Source organism: Polyodon spathula, chromosome 23, assembly GCF_017654505.1.
Source record: "Polyodon spathula isolate WHYD16114869_AA chromosome 23, ASM1765450v1, whole genome shotgun sequence".
NCBI classification, from domain to species: domain Eukaryota; kingdom Metazoa; phylum Chordata; class Actinopteri; order Acipenseriformes; family Polyodontidae; genus Polyodon; species Polyodon spathula.
The window spans coordinates 9929647-9952833 of record NC_054556.1 but is presented as its reverse complement, the minus strand read 5'-3'; the positions used below and the strand labels follow the sequence as shown (position 1 = coordinate 9952833).

General features: G+C 38.6%; 1 protein-coding gene across 2 annotated transcripts; it reads left to right on the top strand.

Moving 5' to 3' along the window:
* Positions 1-324: 324 nt before the first annotated feature.
* LOC121298487 (dystroglycan-like) lies at positions 325-22158 on the top strand. 2 transcript variants are annotated; one of them, XM_041225623.1, is made up of 3 exons: positions 325-890; positions 11728-12220; positions 17020-22158. In XM_041225623.1, the coding sequence occupies exons 2-3, from the start codon at positions 11903-11905 to the stop codon at positions 19402-19404; spliced, it is 2703 nt and encodes a 900-aa protein (XP_041081557.1). In that variant the 5' UTR covers positions 325-890; positions 11728-11902; the 3' UTR covers positions 19405-22158. The 2 variants fall into 2 exon arrangements, with proteins under 2 accessions (XP_041081557.1, XP_041081558.1); XM_041225624.1 differs by having other exon boundaries at positions 325-1159.
* The last annotated feature ends 1029 nt before the right edge of the window (positions 22159-23187 follow it).

Sequence of the window (23187 nt, the reverse complement as noted above, 5' to 3'; positions counted from 1 at the left end):
TTCCAATGGGATGACTAAAGTCACGTATCGCCATAGACTCCCCCTTCACTGCACTGAACCACAGCCAATAAACCTAATGTTCCTAGAAATTCCACCAGCATGACAAAAAAAAGAAAAAACTTTTGTTTGGTCGTCATGGGAACCAATCTGGTTACATAATTGACTCTCATCCATGTAGGGGAGGGGGCAAAGTGCGGCGCTGTTTTGTTCAGACGGAGAATTATTTAAAAAAGGGTCGGCTTTTGGAGGTAGCCTGGGGAAGGGTGGTTTTAAACACTCCAATCTGTGGCCAGTCCTCCGCCCCACTTAGTTCTGAATGCAAATGGAACAGCCCCGTTTTGTTCCTTGATACCTAGGTGTCGGGTAACTGTAACTCAAGATAGGCGGGTGGAAAACTAGAGAAAGAGCAAAGTGGGTGGAGATTGAAAAAAAAAAATGACGAGAGCAAGAAGGAGGGAGCCACAATTACTGTATTTTGAAGGAGCAGTTCGGACAGCAAGCTACTTGCAACAAGCCGCACAGGAGTGAAAGAAAAATCCCTTCACTAGGTCTGCAGTGGTATCGTTATTTAGCAAAGAAGAGACAGCTCAAGACGTCTCCGCTCTTTGCTGTTTGGCTAATGCTGTCATGTGATTGCCATTGGCTTTTCTTCGTTTTTTTAAGGAGCCAAAGGCAGGGCTGATAATCAACCGCCGTTGCTTTTTCTGCTCTTTTTATTCGATCGGCTGATTCCTTCTTATTCAGTGTTTCCTCTCAATCATTTGCTAGCAAATATCAACGGGAAGGACTCCCAACACACGGACAGCGGGGGTCAGAAGGAAGACGTGGAGGACCTAGGTTACACCAGCAATGCCGTTTCACTTTTAGTACTGGAAGATTTAAAATACACGGTTAGTCTCTGAATTCCAAGTTTTATGCTCTTTTATTAATCCCTTGTCGATGTGGCAGGACGCTGGGATCTGTTGGTCGAGCCTGCCGCCTCTCCTCTGGCTGTTAGTGTTCTATTTGTAGGTAGGGAGAGAATTGAAGGGGAGATTTTTTTGCGCCTCCCAGCCTCTCTGGATACAGTATATTTATGTATATTTGAAAACAAAACAAAAAAAAAAACCCCCACAAAACAGCAAACAAAATATGATGTCAGTTTGCTACATGGAACTGGGTAAGGGCATACGTTTTCCTCTTCTATGCAGGTGCATTTCGGCTGTTTGCGTGCGCATAGAGCTGCTTTGCTTTTGTTTTAATCCTGCAGGTTAAAAAAAAAAGCAGTGCAGTGTGTTCCCTCGGAATGTATTGAACTCTAGCCGCCTTTCTCTTTCTTGTCACGGCCAGCTTGTTGAGCTAATTGAGGGGCCTTTGTTGTTGCAGGGCCCCGACACGGTTCAGTCAGGATGGCAGGGCAGGCCTTCGGCAAAAAAGTCGGGTTTAGCCCGAAACAAGAACGAAGCCATACACCAACTTCTTTACCCGGCGAGAGCTGCGGAGTCCCGTTGAACTTAAAATTTGGATATGCCTGCACTTCAAATATTCTTTTTGACAAGTTATATATGCTTTTATAATATATTTAAGTATTTTAAATGGCTGTGTTCATTTTGCAAAAATAAAAAAAAAGTGATTTAAATTAATGGTGACATTCCCTCGGCTGCCCTCTTCTACAAGTTTTGTTTCGGTGCTGCTCGTTAGTTTTTAGCGTTATTTGTACATCCAGAATAGAACAAATAAAAAAAAAAAAAACAACAACCCACCCACCTTTTTTAAAAAACTTTATGAGTCTAAGCGCACTGTCGGTACCGCCATGGCGACAACAAATTTGCCAATATGTTTTTAGTTTTTGTGTTTTGTGAGTATGTGTGTATATATATATATAATATATATTATATATATATATATATATATATATATATATATATATATATATAAATAAAAACACAACCCACACAAATTTGGATGTAATAACACCGAAAGTGTACAAATGTTGGCTTTTGTTTGGTTTGATAACGAACTAAGTAGTTATATTGCTTGTTATATTGCTTGTTTAGTTAACTTCAATTATTTAGGGAAATACAATCTTATCGAATGTTTTGAATTTAATCATAATAATAATAATAATAATAATAATAATAATAATTAATAATGTGCAAGATAATCAAATGAGTTTCGATGCCTAAAGAGTAGTAACACGAGTAAAAAAAATAGACAAGGTCTTCAACGTGATACATTTTAATGGAGCTGTTATAGTTCTTTGTTAATTGCATTTGTCTAATCTGTTTGTTTAACTATAAGGGGACGGGAGTGGGGTCCTCGAACGAAATACTGGAAATCTAATCTGGAGCCCAGGGAATTTTAAATAGGTCAGGGAAAAGGCAAAACAGAAATTGAAATACAGTACACTGTTACACGAAAGATACCAGTGCTTGAACCGATCGCTCACGTCCCGCAACACCGTGGTACAAACCACATTTGAGATATTAATGTCAAATAAACATGAATCTGTGCGGTATGCATGATTTTTATATTTTAGATGATGTTTGAAAATGTGTTTGTATCCGTGTTGGGGTGGGGGTGGGATTACTCGCAAATCAATGTTGATGTCATGTATTTAGGCTAGATATTTATTATTTATGGAGTTTGTAACGGAAATACATGGTAAGACCTGATTTTAAGTTAAATACCCCGAGTTTAACCATTCACTACTAAACTTGTGGGTGGCAAAGCTAAATTATCCTATGTTCAGCTGTGGTGGACTCTGTAGGCCACTCTTCATAACAAAGGCCTTTGCAGACAATGTGCATCAAGTACATATACCCAATGTTCAAAAACTGGTGGCCCGCCAGACAGTGTATTCCTGAATGTTAGCAGTACATTTACAATTGGTTAACTTGCAACTAAGTGAAAGATCTCTAGGCAACTAACAGTTTGATATATATATATTTTCTACATTAACTCTATTTTTTTTATTATTGTAACCTTGCTTAACTGGAGGTCACAAGGCTTCCAGGAGCCTGATTTTGTCACTTAAGTGACTAAACCAAGCAGCCAAAATTTAAAATCTGCATCGAATGCTAAGCTCCATGCTGCTTTCAGTAGGTTATGCAGAGTCATTGTTTACATCATATTTCTTCGCCTACAGTAAGATGTTTAAAACCGTATTCCCATACAGCTTATTAGCATAGATGCAAACAAAATGTGTCTTCGTTGGCACTTTTTCTGGAGCGGGTTTAACACACATCAGTGGAAGACTCTTTCTTAGTCAGTTCGAAGAAGCAATTTTTCTTTGATGTCTGATTCAAGCATATCTTGTTTACTTAGTTTATTCTTACTGCTAGCAATTGATTTAGCCCAGCAAGATATTTTCATAATTTTACCCTCTCTCTAGACTAATAACCCCAAAGGATATATTATAACAGTAATGAAGTGGTGATGTTTTTTTTCGTGTGTGTGTGATTTTTAGGTAGGTTATATGCTTTCTCATTGCTAGCCTTGGTGTTGTATTAATTGTATGTTTTGTTTGTACTATGTGTTAAGTACATTTTTTTTGTACGTGAAACGCCAAATATGATAATTTGATAGCTTGCCAAATGACCACAAGTAGCACACTTGTTGTTTTTAAACCAAATATTCTTTAAAAAAAAAAAAAAATTCTGTACCATAAATACTGGGTCAGTTGGTGGGGAGAGGTAGAACTTCCAAGGAGTAAAGGTTTTCTTCTCACCTTGAGGAAATAGCCTAGTAGGTTTGTTTGTTCACAAACTTATCCAGGAAAAGTGTGTATTTAAGAAAGCGTTCTGCCTAAAACATTTTTTTTTTTTTTTTTTTTACATTGCATTCCAAACCACCTGTTTTTTATTAACTACTGAAGTGCACTTTATGTAAATTTCGGGATCCAGTTCTATTACTGGTTCCTATGATAAGAAAAATATCTTGCTTCCAGATTGCTCCCCTAAAAAGGTGTTGAGAGGTTGGCAACTCGTATTGAATAGTTTCACCAGGATCCTTCACTTATCTGCTGCCAGCTTCTTATTTGTGAAATGAGAACCATTTAATGCCAAATGGTGCTCCATTTAAATGGCTTGTTTTTCAAGAGTAACCTGTTCACCTGTGGCATTTAAACTGTTATCATTGATTGGTAATTAATACCAATTCACACTGCAGGCATCAAGATTCAGGACACAGTTGGAAAGAAAACCCGGCAACCATTAGACTCTGCACTGGAGGGGCAGTGTTCTGTGTGGGGAACCCATTTGAAGTTTGCCTTGAAGACGGGAGTTTAATTTTGTGAATTTAATTTTAGGACATTTTACATACTGATAGTGTATTGAAATTACCACCCGTTTGGCCATAATCCTGCTGCAAGTAGCGTCACATACAGTATGTTCCATCAAGGCCACATAAAAAATTGCATTTTCTTTTACAATTTGTTCTCTGTTGGGAAGAAACATCCTGTAAAGTACTGTAGGTTGAATCATAATGATTTTAATGCTACAGTGACGTAAACTGAAAATGAATTACCCTGACAAGTTTATTTTTTATTGCACTTAAATCTTGTGGTGCTAAGTGTAATTTGAAAGGAGTGTTTAGAATAAATACTGAAGAACCTTCTTTACACTTGATTGAATTTATATAAATTACCAATTAGAGATTGTGTAGTCAAATCTAAGCAATATTTAGCTACGGTAACTAAATGTCAAATTTTAGTTCTTTACTAGCCAATATTGCAATTTGTATAGACATTGATAGGTTTAGGGTCTAATGTTCAGTTTTTGTAACTTCTTCAGGGCAAGTTTTAGACGCTGGAATGGGAGGACTGCCACACCTGTGTAGGATGATTCAAGGTGCAGACCAAATTGTCCTTTTAGGGTCCTTTTATCAGTCCTAGAATGGTATTTGTAGAACACTGGAGCTGTTGTACAGTGAGATAAGCAGGAAAGGGGGTGTTTGATTTGAAGTGGTTGGAGGTGGTTCGTGCAGAAAAATGAAAGATAAGAAACTGATGGGGGAGGGGAAATGAAGTGTAGTATACCAGCATTGTTGTGAAACAGGCTGTGTGGTTAGTTAAATGTTCCTCTCTGACTCAGTTAAATATTAAGTTAAGTAAATGAAAAGTTGGGCTTCTTGTTTTGTGTGGTTAATTCATCACAGGACATGAATACATTCGGATAGCATTAGCATGTAGGCTGAATTTGTTGTTCAGCAGGAGGGAACTTGAAATCTGAATGCTGTTGATTTTATTTTCAGTGGTAATGAGAGAATGCAGTATGTGATGCTGGATGATGTTGGTTTATATTTTTGGTGGGGTCGGGGGAGAGAGGGTAAAACTGTTTTGCTTAAGCAAATCGACCAGATTGCAGCTTCACTGTTGGTTTGAGTGTACAAGACCCAGATATATTAGGTTTGTCTTTGCAAGTGGTGAATGGAGGTCTCTCTGAATTCACCATCTCCTAAGTTATGAATGTTCAGTGAACTGTACAATAAGTTTGAGCTGCATCATGTACAGTACAGCAAGCTCAATTTTCAGGTCAAGTCTGTTGGAACTGGAATAGTGCTGTTAGTTTTCCTGGATTGTTCTATTTGAGCAAAGTGAGCCGCCACCCACAGTGCTACTGTATATGAGTTGGATTGTTAGTTTGTGAGTACCCTTATAATAAGGACCTAACTTTTTTTTGCAGTTGAAAATAAGTTGAAATTTGTCAAGTTGTCCACTAAAACCCAGTTAGACCTATTGCAGTATTTGAACACTAAATGTTCAGCAATAACCATTGATTTTAAAACCTGCCTCAGAGCCTTTACCAAAGTGTTCAAGCTTTTATATTATTATTATTATAATAATAATAATAATAATAATAAATAATAATAATAATAATAATAATAATAATAATAAATAATAATAATAACTTGTCAACCTCTTGAGCTTCAATGGTTAGTGCCTTGACCTTGACATTTTGCAACTTACTAACTCCTGTTTAACCAGTCTTCAGTCTTGGTTGTGACCTTGTTGGCTGTACTGTGTGGAGTCACGTCATTTAATAACCTTATGACTTCACAGCTTTGGTGTTTGCACTGCTGACTTGTAGCATTGAAACTGCACAAAGGAACAGCAGCAGTTTAAAAAAAAAAAAAGCATCAAATTCCAAGTTTTTCCCCTTTTTTGGGCAGCAGACCAACATCTATTTAAAAATTTAAAATGACTTTTCTGAAATGCACTTTGTCATCAGACAGCATTATTGCAAACTGATGTGGGTTTGCATAGTAACTAGGGCATAGTTAAGAAAATAAATCCATTGTCTTAACATTGCAATATTGCTTTATTTTGGACACACACATAGTTTTCTTGAGATTTATCAAAAATGTACTACCATGGGAATTCTTCAAACTAAGGCAGTAAAAGAGTTAACAGGAGCCAGTTCCAGCCAGTTGTAATGGTCTGTCTGTTGTAGTCGGTGTTAAAACGTGAGAGAAGTGGCGTACCCAAACAAGATGGATCTCTATTTGATTGAGACAAACAGTGAAATCTTTTATTCAGCCCCAGAGCTAAAGGCATTATCCCTGGTAAACGGAGGGCCACGGTGGAAGGGACTGGGAGGCAAGTTGACATATTTTAAAGGTGTAATGTCTTTTCTGACAGTAAACTGCTGGTGTCTGTTTCTCACACTGTTCAAGCCTTTACATATAAAAGCGAGAGGAGGTTAGTTTCCTGTTCATTTCCACTACAAGTTTATTTGGTGCCTTATGTTGCATACAGGAGCTAACAGGGACTGAATGTTTTTAAAAATTGGAGCAGTTTTGAGGTGAATTGTCTGTTTGATTTGGTTTCTGTACATACAGTAAGTAGGACCAATTTATTTTCCATCGTGGCAGATGGGTAGGTGGGCTTCCCCAAGAGAGCTGGAGGTGTTTTCAGCAGCAGTCTTGAAAGTGGCACTGACGGGCTCAGTCAATAGGGATGTCCTGCTTTATACTTTTCACGCAAACTTTTTGTTACTTTTCAGCTAAAATTCACCATTTTTGAAAACAAATATCAATTTGTTTTAGTAAAACGCAGCCAAGGAAACCCTTATGGCCCCAGTCGATGTGCCGTGTCGGAATTCTTATCCGTTTTGACTTGGACAGATTTATATCTAGAGTGAGAGTGGAAGATGTTTTCACTTTTTGTGATGCATTGTAAAAATGACATTGCCTTTACTTGCCAAGTAATTTTCATCATTGTCATTCAAACTATTTATTTTTCAAAGAATTGGGACCCTGCCATGAACTGTGTGTTCCTATCATTTTGTTACACAAATTACTACTGTAGTTCTCTGTTTTTTTGAAGGGAGGCTGTGCTTTTCTTTAATTGCTGTTAATATACTGCACTGGCCTGGATCAATAAAAACTGCACAGCACAAATAGGTACATTCAGAACTTTACACACACACAAAGAAATTACTTCTAGGGCTAGGTAAATACAGTATAATCGTAAATCTCGAAAAACTACTCACTTCTAACTCTTTTCTAGTCATTTTTGTATTACTTTAGTATAAATACATGTTAATTTGGATTCATATGTTGTTTTTTTCTGACTATGTGAACGAAAAGACACACATTTGCCCGTTTTCCCATTGGAAATAGTGATATTTTGAAATATCACTGTCCTGGTCACAAAAGCAAAGTTTGTGGGGAATAATAGCCATTTTCTATACTTTTGAGGCATAAGCAATTAGGAAATAACACTTACTACCCAGGAACAAAAAAAAAATAATAAAAAATTGTTACACGGTGTAATCCAAGTGTCAGTTTAACACTTTCATAACTGTGGAATTTATCAAATACAATATTCTATCCTGTGTATGGAGTAAAACCAGTACTGGTAGTTTTATCCTGTGAAGTGTAATATCCTAACAGGGAGTTTTTTTGGCAGTGAGTTTGTCTATGGATTGGTGTCCTCTATCAGGAGAGGAAACTCCATAAATGGAAGGGGGGGGGGGGTTAGCGGTTAGCAGTCAGTGCCAGAGAGCAGAGGTGTCTCCTGCAAAAAGACAGGAGTCCTGTCCTCCCAGCTGTCAGCACAACGTCTGCCAACTGCTACCGACTGACCCTCTCCTCCCTCCCATGAGTGGTCTGATTTAGAGACAGTGGAATGGTTCCTTGGAGAGGTAATATTTCTCCTGCAGGGTGACGAGGTCTGTATTTAATTCTGTCCCTTGTGTATCCATAATGGGTAATGCTTACCAGCAGGCAGCCCCATTAAGACACTGCGGTTCTCATTCTGATTCAGCGAGTGTTAAGGACTGGTTTTAAGATGGTGTCTTAGATCCTGATTTGAGCACTGGGTTTTAAATGTTTAAGTGATAAGCTTACATTAAAATTAAAAGTGAGATACATTCTTTTTATTTAAGTTACCATTATGTGTTTCTGAGAAACAATTTGCTAAAATTGTCTTGTTGCACTTAACTAGAAGCAGTAGTATTTTGCTTGCTTTTGTACATTACCTTTTCATAAGGCTTTATTTGGCATGACAAATGGTTGCGGGGCAGTGAAGCAGATGCCCAAGATCCTATTTCATCACAGGTGTTTCAAGTTTAGCCGACAGTGGTGCAGAAAGAGATTGTCTAAGGTGGTTGGAGTTGTGTTTGATTCCTGTGCAGTATCTATCACACACCTGTCTTTCCCCATTGTAGACACATTTCCTGTTCTGGCACACGGCTCCCTCTTTGAGGCCGAGCCAGAATTCCTCAGAGGAGTATGTACAATATTAGCAAAGTGAGCTACTCTAGCACTGTTCTAGCTGCATTACAGTAGATCCTTGCTCAAGTAAATGCTTGGGTAAGGCATATTTGTCTCGTCATATTGTGGTGAGCTGTAACATTAAAAATAAAGCACTCTAAAACAACAAATTTAAACGGTAGAGCAGTTCCCAGTTCATGGATGGAAATAAAACTCCCGTTGCGTAGCGGTTTGATCCATTCCTGGTTTTACTATGAGCTTGTTGCTAGATACACTGTGGCTAATGTACTGTACATATATAGTGCCATGGACTTGCCCACCTTTTTAAATTAATGTGCAGTATATGGCTTCCCTTCACTTTCAGACTTGCATTGTTTTGTAATTTCACGCACTATAGTATCAAAGTCTGGTAAAGCTTTCATAGCTTGTATTTACTGGAACTGTAACAAGTAAGCTACTAGGGCCTATACCATAGTATTCTATGAAACCTTGTGCTGTGTTGGATTCTTTGTATGAATTAAAATAGGCACACCCACTACTAAATTGTGTGTGGTTTTTTAAAAAAATATTTTATTATATATTAAATTTAAACAGGGTGTGTTTTTGTGCTAGTAAGTTCATTTTTTGGATTTCAAGCTGGTGAGTCAAGTCTGACTGACATTTTCCACTGTCTTTTTCACTCTGCTGTGCTGATGTTAAGTGATTTTACTAAAGAGCGATACTGGCACTGCAAACACGGTGTTTTAAAATCACCTGGAATTGAACTGTAGCTAGGCGTATATCTTTTTTTTTTTTTTTTTTAAATGTTTGTAGGTACTGCATTAGCATACAAGGTGAATGTTTGTTCTTTACAGAATGACAAGCATCGGGCATGACAATTTTTTTGACTTCTCAGAGCACCCTTTTATAGGCAAACCAGTTGACACTTCTCTGTCTTGAATGGGAACTTTTACTCCCTACACTTTTAAACTGTTGGTACCCTTCTCTATTGTAGCAGTAGTTTAAAAATGAACCCATACACAAGTATTTTACTTCACTAACGTGAGATTACAGTTGATGTTTAACTTTTTTTTTTTTTTTTCTCTATACATATGAAGAATCAGGGTTGGACTGCATTAAAAGTGCAGCTGCAAAATGACTGATTTGTTTCAATGTTGGGAAGTTTGGGAAATTGAAGGCTGTGCCAGAATAAATGATTTTCCATGTAAATTAAACTTGTACGGTGTTTTAAAGTAGCACTGGAATCTGATGGAAGCAAGGTGTATTCAACCGGAATAACAGGACAGGATAAAAGCTGTTTTTTTGTACAGCAGTTGTGTGTAAAGTTTAATAAAATGTTAGTCGTCCCCCCCCCCCCCCAACAGTAGACTGTGTTGCCTCACAAAATGCATACGTAAGGTAATATTTTGTGTCTATTAGGTCAAGTACCTCCACATTTTATATTTTCTTTATAAACTTACAGAATAGGCGTGGCCTTTTAATTTAGTTTTAGGTCTGTATTTTTAGTGTGTGTTGTAGTATTTTTTTTTGGGGGGGGGAGTTTTTTGCAGTTATCAGTTTAATAAAAACATTTTCTTGTTTTCCTGGTAACTGGGGGATGGAAATATGGCTCACCTGCTTGTGTTAGCAGTGAGTGCTACATTAACAACTGTCTGAATGACGGAGTAAAGTTAGCCTGTATCTATACTACTGTATGTTAAACACAGTTATTTGTCAGAATTATTGGAACTGTATAAATCAATTTGATAAGTCTGTTAAAGAAAAAAATACCTTTTTTTAGCTTTTGTAAAATCTGTGTCAAGCAGAGAGAGAGATTAACATGGTGGTTCATAACTTACAGGAACACTACAAATTGGTCTTAGATACTTTTAAATTGAATAATGTAAGTACTTGGCCCTAGCAAGACTTCTTCTAAAGTTATTTCACTACTTTTTTTTTCTATACTACCTTCAAAATGAGACAGAGTAAAAGAACTGTTGTAAACTGCAATAGTTTTTCACATTTTTTGAATTTCTCTTGAAAGGCGATGAAAGACCTCTTGTTAAGCATACTTTTAGTGAAAGCTTAGTGATTTAGTACAGTACTTGTACTGTAGTCCACAGTAATATTTGATTGTGTGTTGGCATGCTGTTTGTGGCTGAATATTGCATGTAAAGGACACAATATTTAATGTTTTGTGGAGACATGGCTTCTGTCGTGGGAATTGTATTTCTCGCACCCACAAGTCGTTAATTAAAACTTGCATCTAAGCCAAATGATCTGTGGCTGAAGGGTCAGACCTGTGACTTATTAATCTCAATTTTTTTATTATCATATTTTTTCCCCCTGTAAGCTCAGTTTTAATATACATTAGTATATTTTCTAGTATGAAAAAAATACAGTAATATTTATACAGAACTAAAATCTTTAAAAATAGACCTCACCACCTCTCCATGACACCCTGCACCTGCTGTTTGATAACGCTGATACTGATGATGTATGTAATAGTTGTGAACTGTAGATTCTTTGAGGCCGAAAAGACTGTCTTTTGATAATCTTTTCCACTCCCCCCTCCCCTTCCACCAAGGAAGAACATTCTGGGAGCGTGGGACCTAGACTTTTCCCAACACTCCTCTCCGGTGTCTTGAATTCCAGCCAGACGGAGATAACTGGAAAACCGTATAAAGTTTGTGTCTAAACACCCCCGGCAGACGCACATTAAAAGTCGGCATAAAAGATTTTGTTTTTTAGGGGCTGAGATCAGCTTTGACAAAAAAACAAAACAATGACTCTTACTGTGTAACTTGGAACTTTTTTCAAAGGTGTGCAGGCAATCTCATTTGTGGAAAAAATGCAGTTGAACTGTAAATGGTTTTGGACAAAGGGTGCAGTTAGGATGTGATATGGGTTTTTTATGAGTTTTTTTTTAAATGCTTAGATGAAATGACTGTACCACTAAATGGATGTCTTGTTTTACAGAAGCTGGTGTAAAGGTTGTTCTGTTTCTTTTAAAATTCAAGGCTATTTCTTTTTTTTTTTGTTTGTTTTCAGGTTCCCAAGTAACTGTGACCATAATGGGATTGTGAAGGGGCAAACTGGAAGCAAGAACAGAGATCAAATCAAAAGCAAATCCTCTTGGCAGAAGGGATCTGTGCCGCAGCAGCGCAGTGTATGCTGCCCATTACTTTTTGAAGGTCTTTGGTGAGCCGATAGCATTGGGAGAGAAATGCTCAATAAACGAAGAGCATCGGTGGAGGCTGGGCCCTTTATCCATGCTCAGAGCAGGACTACCTTTATAATTCTAGGGCTGCTGGCAGCCGTTGTCCATGGCAACTGGCCCAATGGGCAGGTGGAGGTAGTACAAGACTTGGGAAGCCAGTTGGAGGCTTCCATGCAGTCGTCTTTGCTAACCGAATTGCAGGAGACGGCATCTGTGGGGATGGTAGCGCCAGCCGGCATCCCTGACTCATCTGCTGTGGTGGGACGAGTCTTTCAGATGAAGGTTCCTGTGGAAACATTTGACACAACGAGCAGTATAATGAAGGTTAGTTACTGTTAGTCAGATGAGCACCTCTATACATGTTTTATTCACTGGATGATTGTACAAACAATGTGGGGTCTACATCCCCAAATACTATTTTAAAAGATTAAGTATTTCCGACCACGTGGGCAGTCCAAAGTATAATTCAGTGGTAGGACCTGGAAAGTTTTAGTGGCCAATCCGTGACATGTTGATCATGACTGTAAACAGTAGGCAACATTCTACTTCTGTGGCATGCAAATGCTTAACAAAAAGGTATCTTATCTGCTGAAAAGTAAAACGTGACATTGATCGTGACAGCCAAACTAGTAGTGGAAGGGAATCCAGAAACCCAGTGGCATGCTGTGGATGAATTAAAAACACAGAACATCAAACTACAGCTTTTAAAAACATTTAATTAGGAATTAACTGATACACTTTTTTATGCATTATCATTTATACTGGTGTTGCTTTAGGTAAGTAATTTGTATTGCATAACAAGTATTAATGCGAATGACTTAAAGCTGCTCAACAAAACCTCTGCATGTATTTACTGTTCTATTTGTCTTCACTCTCCATTGCCTGACGTGAAGCTTCTGCTTCACATTTCTTTTTCAAAGCTGCATTGTGTGCAGTGCCACTAGAATGTCTCCTTTTAATGTAACGATATTGTAACAACGGCTATCAAATGTTAGTTGCATAGAGACTGCAGACTGAACAACTAATTTGACCATTATCATTATTAAACTCCAGCCATGGGTAAATCTTCAGTCAGTTTGACTGATATCTGTTCTGCCTTTCTCTTCACTGGCATCACTTTTTTCTGCATCACATTTTTCATTTAACAGCGGTGGCTCCAACAAACCTTTTTTTTTGCCTTAAGCAGAACAATTTGTTGCCTCGTCGTTTTGACTTGTGCCATGGTTCATTTATTTTTATTTTTTTTAAGTTATAAAGAACAGCAACCCGGTCACTGTTTTGCAAAATAATGAGGGTCCTAAATACCATTACCCCCCCAGTACTATTTACTTTCCTCTTACTGCAATAGACTGAGTCTTGACAGCTTCTACAAAAACAAACAGTGCTTAAAGATGGCCGCCAAGAATTGTATTGAGCAGTACGAGAGATTAAAATCTTGCTTCATTTGACATATGCGTCTACTTAGAATGGTGCGTGTGTTTTTAAATTATGCATTCTAATTCAAAAAAAGGGAGATTGGAAGAATATTGCAGCTTTTCTTAAAATGTCTATGCTAGTATTTTCCCGTACGTGGGAGCTACCTGTAGTCCCACGATCCTACGCTGAAATTCAAGCCCTGTATAAGTGCCATAGTTCCCAGATCTAGTTTCCATACAGCATTCGGCAAAGACATATAACAAGGTCATGTTTATATTATGCAGAAGAGAAGGTCTATACCAGATTGTGTACTTGGCATTTTAGCTAACCAGTAATGGATGGTTTACGGTACTCGTATGCTAATTTGTGTGTTTTAATTATACCATATGCTTAACTTGCCACATCTTAATTAAAATAAGTGTCACAATTTGTTATGTACTTCACTCTAAATATTTGTTTGGTTAAGATCTATTTTATTTATTCTCATGCCTCCCTGCTGATGACTCAAAGTGCACACATCACCAGATGGAGATGAGAAGCTGCTCCAGTAGCTAAAGATTCTTGACCCAAGCATCCCTGTTCTCTGGTTTCTCAACCATCTCTGCTATTCACGAACATTTGTTTTTCCAAGCGACGACTCCTGTAACTCAGTATTTGGACAATGCATCCTGCTTTTAACTTGTCTGTAAGCTGTGTTTCTGGTAGCAATGCCTAAAGAATGTGAATATATATGGATTTGGAGGAAGGAGAAGTAGGGGAGTGCAGCAGTTTGTCAGAAGGACAGTTCTTAAGTCCCTATACTGTCTCCTCTTGAGCTACAGTTGACAAAGCAACTCATGTTAATTTCTACTTTAGCGTTCCTGCCAGCTGGTAAGGTAGCCAAGGTTACGCTTCATGCAAAAAAGTTATTTTACAAAACACAATGCCATTTCTTGATGCTCTTATGCATTGACAATATTTGAAACATGAGGTTACACAAATTTTGACCTCAATGTCATTCTTTTTGCATGGATTGAAATCTAAAAAGCGACGTTTGATGCATGTGTCATGGGAAGGAGATTCATAAATATATGGATTACTCTAGGCTAATGCAACACAAAAACAAAACTGCATACATAGTCTGGTTCCCAGTGTTGCCTGCTGCTTTTTTGGCATGTTTGCCTGTGAGATTCAGGTGGGTGGATACCACACAGCCTGCTATCTGTACAATTACTCATTCAATGGCGATTGTTCAAACCCTGGCTTTCCAACACTGACAAACACCACTGTGGATAGCCCTGGAGCCATTGGCGATGGAACTACTGTACCGGTTGAATATGCATAAAATACTGTGCATACAGAATCATGATTGTTTAAACCTAAATCATTCCAGATTAGCATGCTGGTTAGTGCCAAGAGGTTTTCTTTTCTTCTCCTCTCTGCTTTTGTTTGCTGCACAGTTTATTGGCCCTGCTGTCTGGCACATTTTAACAAGCCTGCCAGACCTGAAATCTGAAAACCAGTCAATTTCGATATTTGTGGACACTTTATCTTCATAGTGTGATCCTGGCTGAATAAGAGATGAGTGGCAATGCAGGGTCCTCTTTGGTATTATGGCTCAAAGTTAAAACAAAAGCTGTTTTTACAGTCCGTACGGATGGAGTTCCAAAGAACGTGAGGCAGAAAAGTTTAGGGGATTGAACTGGTGACCTGTGAGGCAGTGTTGCTTAATGGCTGAAGTGGATGGTTCATCAGGACACTGCTTTCAGAGTGAAGAATGTTAGTTCTGCATCTAAGATGCTGATTGTTGATGGCAATTTTGATGCTTCCAATATATTTTCTCAATATAGCAGTTTGAGTGTACTTCTAATTATGACAACTGCATACCATGACTGGTGAGGAATTCTACTTGGATTGCATCATTGTCTTTGGTTTGCTCCTTGATTTATGAATATATTTGACTGTTTAGGAAACTGGTAAACAGTAGTTGTAGCCATATTATTGTTTTAAGTTTTAACTAAATGTTTTGATAAATAGATTTTTCATTAGATTTCAGGCTAGTCCTATTTATAGTTCTGTCTGCATGGCCTGTCCTCTTTAGAGACTGCTGCCTGTTTATAGCAGCTGATCCCCAGTGGAGGACCTTTCCAATTTTTAGTCGGTGCTTTGCACGCCATGTATATCTTATGTATTTAAAGGGCAGCCTTTTTTCTTGCTTGTTTTAGAATTGCTCAATTTGCAGTACAGTTACTGCATCGTTTTGCAGTTGGCTCCAGCCCAAATGTACTGATCCACTTGATGAAAAAAATAAATAAAAAAAAAAAAAAACTACGAAGTACTCGCAAACCTATTGTTCAAATCAAGAGGCTTATATAATTTACTGTCACACTTCACATGTTCACATAGCATCATAAAATGATGCATATATCCTGCCTGCCTCTAAGCCTGAAACAATGTTTTGTACGAGGTGTCAGCAGCGAGCATAACTGTTTTTAGAAAATTTAAGTTGCTGAAATCCCAGGTCTTGTGGTGGTCATACTGATTAATCTCTTGCAGGATTGCAGTGTGCATATTGATTCTTGTAGTGTAATACTAAGCCTGTTGATTTGTTGGGTGATTTTTAAAATGCACTTGAAATAAAAAATGAAGGCATTTAGCTTTTTCTTTCCTATGAAAATATAAATTTATTGATTACTTGATTGAACAAGCAGAATCCTTTTTAGAGCGAAATGAGTTGCTAGTATTGATATCTGTTGCTTTACTTTGCAAGGTCATTTTAAAGGGCAATCTAATAGTATTGTGTTATTAAATACTAATAATAATGGCAGCAGCACATCTGGAGCATAAACCTAGTTAATGTTAATCTTTGCATTCTTTTAGATGTTGTATGGAAGCAATCTGGTTTAAAAAAAAAAAAAAAATACAATATTTTTCAGATCACATAGTTGAATTGTAAAACACGTCTGCATTTTTTAAAAATGGAAATGAAAACGGATGCGGGAATTGTGATGAGGGAACAGTGGTCTTTTTAAACACCAGTGATGTATATTTTGTTTCAAAATTTCTGTGCCGATTTTAGAAAACAGTGGAACTGAATGGATAGTTAACTGAGAGTTAGAGGAAGAAGCAGCAGCAGCAGCAGTGTTTCCCCCCTGCAGTTTGGATGTGTAGTGGTTAATACATGTAATGCTATATCACTGGCGCAGCAGTCTTTAATTTAACTTCAGAATAGCCACAAAATTAAATTGTTCAAGCTGTGTTTTTAGCTATTTTAGATGTAGTGTTAATGAATTTGTTTTCACTAATTTTAGCTAAGGAATTTGCTACTGTACGCATCAAATGTGAGTGAAAAATCTGTACTACAGTTAGGTTTGGTCCTGTCCTGATAAACCTCCATCCAGTTCTGTATCTCATTCCTTCAGTCTTCCTGGGTTCCAGACAGGTTTCCATAGAAACTAGTGCACCTCTGATGCCACATGTGGTTTTGGGGGGGGGGGGGGGGTGATGTGTATAGGATTTTCAGTATGGATGTTGCATGTAAACAAGTATACACTTTGCTTTTATTTCTTGAACAGGATCATATGCAATTTCATGGTGAATATTTTTTGGTTACAATTTATATGGGCTATAATAGTCAAATTAGTCAGTTAACTGTTTGTGGTGTTTTCAGCTGAAATTAAACGGTCATTTAAGATCAATGTTTTATTTTCTGTTTGTTTGCATTTCAGATCACTGAAGCTGGGAAAGAGAGCTTGCCCTCTTGGCTATACTGGGATTCTGAGAGCCACACTTTGCAGGGCCTTCCTCTGGAAGTGGACAAAGGTGTCCATTATATTGCAGCCTCTCTGCTGGAGCTTGTAGCGAACGGAAGCCACGTTCCTCGGAAGAGCGATGTCTTCTCAATTGAGGTTCACCCTGAAGAGCATGCAGACAACGATCCCATGCAGATTGCTGTTCAGTCTGTCAATGAGGTTCAGCCTTTCATCTGTGGAACTGAGGAGCCAGTGACCATATTGACCGTGATCCTGGATGCAGATTTGACCAAAATGACCTCTAAGCAACGAGTGGAGCTACTGGACAGAATGAAGAGGTTCTCGGAGGTCAGGCTTCATCACATGAAGCTTCTGCCTGTTGTCAACAACAGATTATTTGACATGTCTGCCTTCATGGCAGGCCCTGGCAATGCAAAAAAGGTGGTTGAAAATGGGGCCTTATTATCCTGGAAACTGGGTTGTGCCCTGGACCAGAGTAATGTCCCAGACATAAGTAGTGTTGAAGCACCAGCTAAAGGTGGCACCATGTCAGCACAGCTGGGGTATCCTGTTGTCGGCTGGCATATTGCAAACAAGAAACCCCATGTGCCCAAAAGGATTCGGCGACAACTTTACGCAACACCCACGCCAGTAATTGGGGTGCTTCCCCCAACTGCTGCCCCCCAGGAACCCCCAACCCGCATTGTGCCAACCCCTACTTCTCCATCAATTGCTCCCAGTACTGAAAGTATTGCCCCTCCAATCAGGGGACCTGTCCCACTTCCAGGAAAGCCAACTGTTACCATCAGAACTAGAGACCCTATTGCCCACACCCCAACTTTGATCCCAGTACAGCCCACTAGGGTAATGGATACCACCAGTACAGTACCCATCCAGCCTACGGTGACCAGACCTGGTTATGTAGAACCAACAGCTGTGGTCACACCACCATCTGCAACCACCAAGAAACCCAGGATAACTCCTGGAAGACCAAGAACCACCCCCACAACCACCACATCTACTGCGACAAAGAAACCCAGGAAGGGCAAGACCCCTCGTCCACCTGCCACTACCAGAACTCCAAGTATAAGGATGGACACCACAACCCCAACCACACCCAGACGTACTACGTCTTCTGCTGTCCACCCTGGAGTGCGCAACATACCGCCAGAGCTGATGAACCATATTGACCGAGTAGATGCATGGATTGGCACCTACTTTGAAGTGAAAATCCCCTCTGACACCTTCTTTGATGTGCAGGATGGCACCACGGACAAGTTGAGACTAACCCTGAAACTGAAGCAGCAGGAGTTGGTGGGGGAGGGTTCCTGGGTCCAGTTCAACACGACCAGCCAGCTCTTATATGGTATGCCTGACTTGTCTCATGTGGGAGAGCATGAATATTTTATGCATGCCACAGACAAGGGTGGTCTGAGTGCCGTTGATGCATTTGAGATCCATGTACGGCGCCAACCCCACAACTACAAGCCTCCTGTCCGCTTCACCGCTCGTTTCAGTGGTGATCCACGAACAGTGGTCAACGATATTCACAAAAAGATTCAGCTGGTCAAGAAACTAGCTTATGCTTTTGGAGACCGCAACAGCAGCACAGTCACCCTGCAGAACATCACCAAGGGCTCAATTGTCGTGGAGTGGACCAACAATAGTTTGCCTCAAGACCCCTGTCCCAAGGAACAGATCCAGGCCCTGAGCAAGAGAATTGCAGATGGCCAAGGTAAGCCAAGCCACCTCTTCAGCAGCGCAATGGAACCAGAGTTTCAGCCCATCAACATTACCGTTACAGGCACAGGCAGCTGCAAGAATTATATGTTTGTACCAGCTGGTACAACTCCACCTATGCCAGGGCCCACAGTTCCTCTCCAACCAAGAGACACTGGACGCCAGAGCACAGATGATGTCTATCTTCACACTGTCATCCCAGCTGTTGTGGTGGCGGCTATTCTCCTTATTGCTGGAATCATCGCAATGATCTGTTACCGTAAAAAGCGCAAGGGCAAACTGACCATTGAGGACCAGGCCACCTTCATCAAGAAAGGGGTGCCCATTATCTTTGCTGATGAGCTAGATGACTCCAAGCCTCCTCCGTCCTCCAGCATGCCCCTCATCCTGCAGGAGGAGAAGCCCCCACTGCCCCCTCCAGAGTACCCCAACATGGCGAGCCCAGAAACAACCCCTCTAAACCAGGACCTCTTGGGAGAGTACACCCCGTTACGGGACGAGGATCCCAACGCACCCCCCTATCAGCCTCCCCCACCCTTCGCTGTTCCCATGGAAGGAAAAGGCTCTCGTCCAAAGAACATGACCCCCTACAGATCACCCCCTCCCTACGTGCCGCCTTAACCTCTAAAGGAACCTCCGAGAGGAGGACGGGACTCTTTAGTTCCACGCCAGTGTTGTCTGTTGTGAAAGGGGGAGGGGGGGATAAAAGGGAAGGTAGTAGCCTGCAAATATGATTGCCGAACTGAACTTTAGCCTCTGCAATGAAACACTGCATTGAAGGAGATTCACCCACCCCAGCGCTTTGTTTTTGTTTTTTTGAACTTGATATTGAACTCTCTGCCTAACCGCACTATCGTCCTTTTTTTTATCTTATGACTTATTTTCAAGTAATACAAAAAAAAGAATAAAAACCAAACATGGCAGCCTCAAAGGTTTGTTAGGGAGGTGAGGGGGTAAAAAAACAAAGAGCAGAATATGAACAACCAACACAACCTTGGAGGGGACTTGAACAAACCTGCAGACAGCACTGGGGCTGGCGTTTTTGATTCAATAAGATATGCCTTTAACACTAATTGTACAGTTTTTATCCTTTATTCACATGTCTAGCAAAAAGAAGCATAACAAGAGGTAGCCTAAAAGAAAATAAAAAAAAAAAAAAAAAAAAAAAAGTTTTTGTTTTATTTTCTTTCATTTAGTCCACAGTATATCTAAACTTGTTCTGCTAGACATGCGTACTGCCACACCAAAATAGCCTGCAGGAACTTTTAACAAATCCTGGTTTAAAAACTTAAATCTTTGCCAATAATTGATTTAGACTCCATACAAACTGGATGGCTCGCTAAAACAGGTAGCTTGATTTGTTGTCTGTAGAAGCCAGTTTGAGGTTGAAAGGGTAAGCTCATTTGTGTATTGTTTTTTGCTCGAGCAGTTTAGAGGTCCTTTTAATTCTATCAAAAGGATGTCTTGTAGGTATGAGAATTTTAGACTTTTTAAAACGGATAAACGACAGCGAGGAAGAGGCTGATTGACGCTTCCAGGCAGTTCTGTGGAAAATTATATTTTTCTGATATTCCACTGCGATTTTGGTAGAAATGATTGCCTACAAATATAAGATTGAAAAGTCATAGTAGCCTTCTATACTCCTTTACCTAGAAAATTTCTCAATAACTGCAATTGTGTGATTTTTGGATTCTAACCATACCTATTTGTATTTTAATTGGCATCGTGGTGTTAGAAATCTTCATCAAGTCCTGCAGTTTATTTTGGTTGAGGTGTGATTATTTGTAGGTACATGTAGTAATGCTCTTTTTCTCACATTTAAAAACCAGTGCAGTAGTAATATAAATAAAAAATAATGTGTACAATCCACAGCTCTGAAATCATAATGGTTCAAGGCATATGATGAAACAACGGAGCAAATGGAGCAAAATGGGTGTCTCAGTAGATTAAATCATCAAAATAAATTTCAATCAAATTTTTTTTACTAAATTGATCAGCTTCCGATTTGTTTAATGTATATAAAACGGCGTGCAGTAATTTGTAAAAGCTGAGCTTCGTAGAAAATTGATTCAGATTGTTTTTCCTTATAGGTCACCTTTTTCAATTTTAGAGAATTTAATTTTTTAACTGCCTTTTAAAAGACATGTATTCTTAATGCTATAATATATATATATATATATATATATATATATATATATATATATATATCTATATATATATATATATCATAATCACTGTTTTAGTATGTTCTCACCTTTTGGACTTCATCCTTCACCCAGCTGTCATCTGGTCTATATCATGTCAAGCATGTTTATTTTAATTTGTTCAGTGTGTTCTGGGGGAAAACAGAATTACTGTAAAAAAATGTGTTTAAATCTGGGGAGTAACCCTTTGCAATAATGTTCTGTGCTGTGCAGTTCTGAATGGCGTGCTCACAAAGCCATACTAGATCGTGCTTCATGCTGAGAAAATGTTTGTGTGAGTGCTCTAGCAAGGCTTTTGGACTGTCGCTAACCTTTACTGTCTATGAAAGATTCAATAACTTGCCAAGCAATTGAACTGGTTTACTTGATGACAGGTTGGTGTTCTTTTTGCCCTTTGGTAAAAATATATATTTTTGTTTTTGCATTCCTCCTAGCTGCTTAGACTGGGGGGGGGGGGGGGGGGGGGAGTGCACGCACCAGACTATTTTTTTGTTTTTTTATTCACTCCATATTCTCCTTACTTGTACGTTTGTACACAAACATTTGACATATCTAAGCATTATGCTCAATTTGGAGTATTTGCAAATGTGTGTGGTTTTTTTAATTTTTTTTTTAAATTATTATTCCACCCTATTTCTAGTCTTTGAACTGTAAATCTGACAATTACACCACCTCCAAAACAAACAGCTGTGTTTGGCCAAGCCATTTAATCTAGTCCTCTGGTTTCCTAGACATTTCTTTTGAATTTGTTTTCATCCCAAGAAGAAATTGCATACTGCCAGCAGTTCTAGATATCTATGTGTGTGTGTATATTGCATTTCTCTGAGAGAAACCAGTGTTGGTGCTAATTTCTATTTGTACCAATTGTTTTGCTGGTCTGTTAATTTTTGCCTATAAAGGAAATAATTGCTGTGTGTTTTTGGGTTGTGTGTTGTTGTGTTTTTTTTTTGTTTTTTTTTTGCCAATATTAAATGTAAAGGGTATGGCTTGTGTCCAGACATCCCATTAGCCTTATGTCCACCACTCTGCTGCATTTTAATAAGTGGTGGCCATCTTTTAAATCTGTGTTGGTGGCAGGCATATTGGTTCTTTTTAAATCGGTCCTTGTAAAATGACTAGGGGGAGTTTTTATATTGGACATATTTTGAAAAATAAAATAATAAATCATTAAGTGTATTGTCATTTTAAAATTATTTTAATTATGTAAAGTAACTTCAAGAAGTCCGAGTGAAAATGCTCCTTGTCCTCAACACCCCTTCATATTTTCATTTTGCCTCTGTTTTGAACTCAGAAACAGTGCTGTCTGTCATTTTAGCTGCATGTAAAATAATAGGGGGGGGGGGGGGGGTTTGAACAGTTCTACTAATTGGATAGTTCAAATCCACTATAAAACTAAGATCAAAAATCTATTTTTTTGGCTCACAAGCTGATTTAAACCTGATAGCCATGCTACAAAAGCCCATTGACACGGCAACTGGACCCAAAAAGGGTCAAATAACAAATAAGAAAACCGGTCATGGAAACCTTTCTCTCTGTTATAATAGCGTTCTGTTTATTTATGCAACCAGACACTGTTAATCTTGTATTTAAAAAAAAAAAAAAAAAAAAAAAAAAAATTCACTGTGTGCTCATTTGTTCATGGTTGTTCTCACTATTGCAAAACTAAATTGATTTTCATTCAAAATATTTGTTTTTTTTTCCCCCTCACAGCATACTTTTTCAAATGAAGCACCCATTGCAGATGTATCCCAGTAGTTAAATGGCTACAGCTGTAACAAGCAACCAACCTTCAGGCATGTAATGTATATATTGACTAAATTCAACAGTCTAAAACGGTGCTATGAACTGCATAAACTTTAAATATGTAGAGCTGAAAATCTGAAGTAAGGTTTGGATATTTTTTTTTTGTTTTTGTTTTTTTTTAGTGAATAATGACCTGGGAATGTTGTAATTGTCAGTAGCCAATACAATGCAATATTTTTTAATGTCTAAATGCATAAATGGTAATGTCACTGACAGGGTTTACAATGAATTCATCGCGTTTTAGCTTTTAATTGGTCTATTTTGAGAGGTTAAATGTTGCAATTTTTTATGTAAAATAGTGCATTGATATAAAAAATATTCAGAAAATGGATACTATAAATAAATAAAATCACACAACTTGAGAAACAACTTTGCAATCCGTAAAACCATATGTATT

Excerpts from the sequence above, each read along its gene's own strand:
- LOC121298487 (XM_041225623.1), top strand. The coding sequence starts at position 11,903 with ATGCTCAATAAACGAAGAGCATCGGTGGAGGCTGGGCCCTTTATCCAT. Across the intron at positions 12,221-17,019 it reads CAACGAGCAGTATAATGAAG|ATCACTGAAGCTGGGAAAGA; the intron begins GTTAGTTACTGT and ends TTTGCATTTCAG.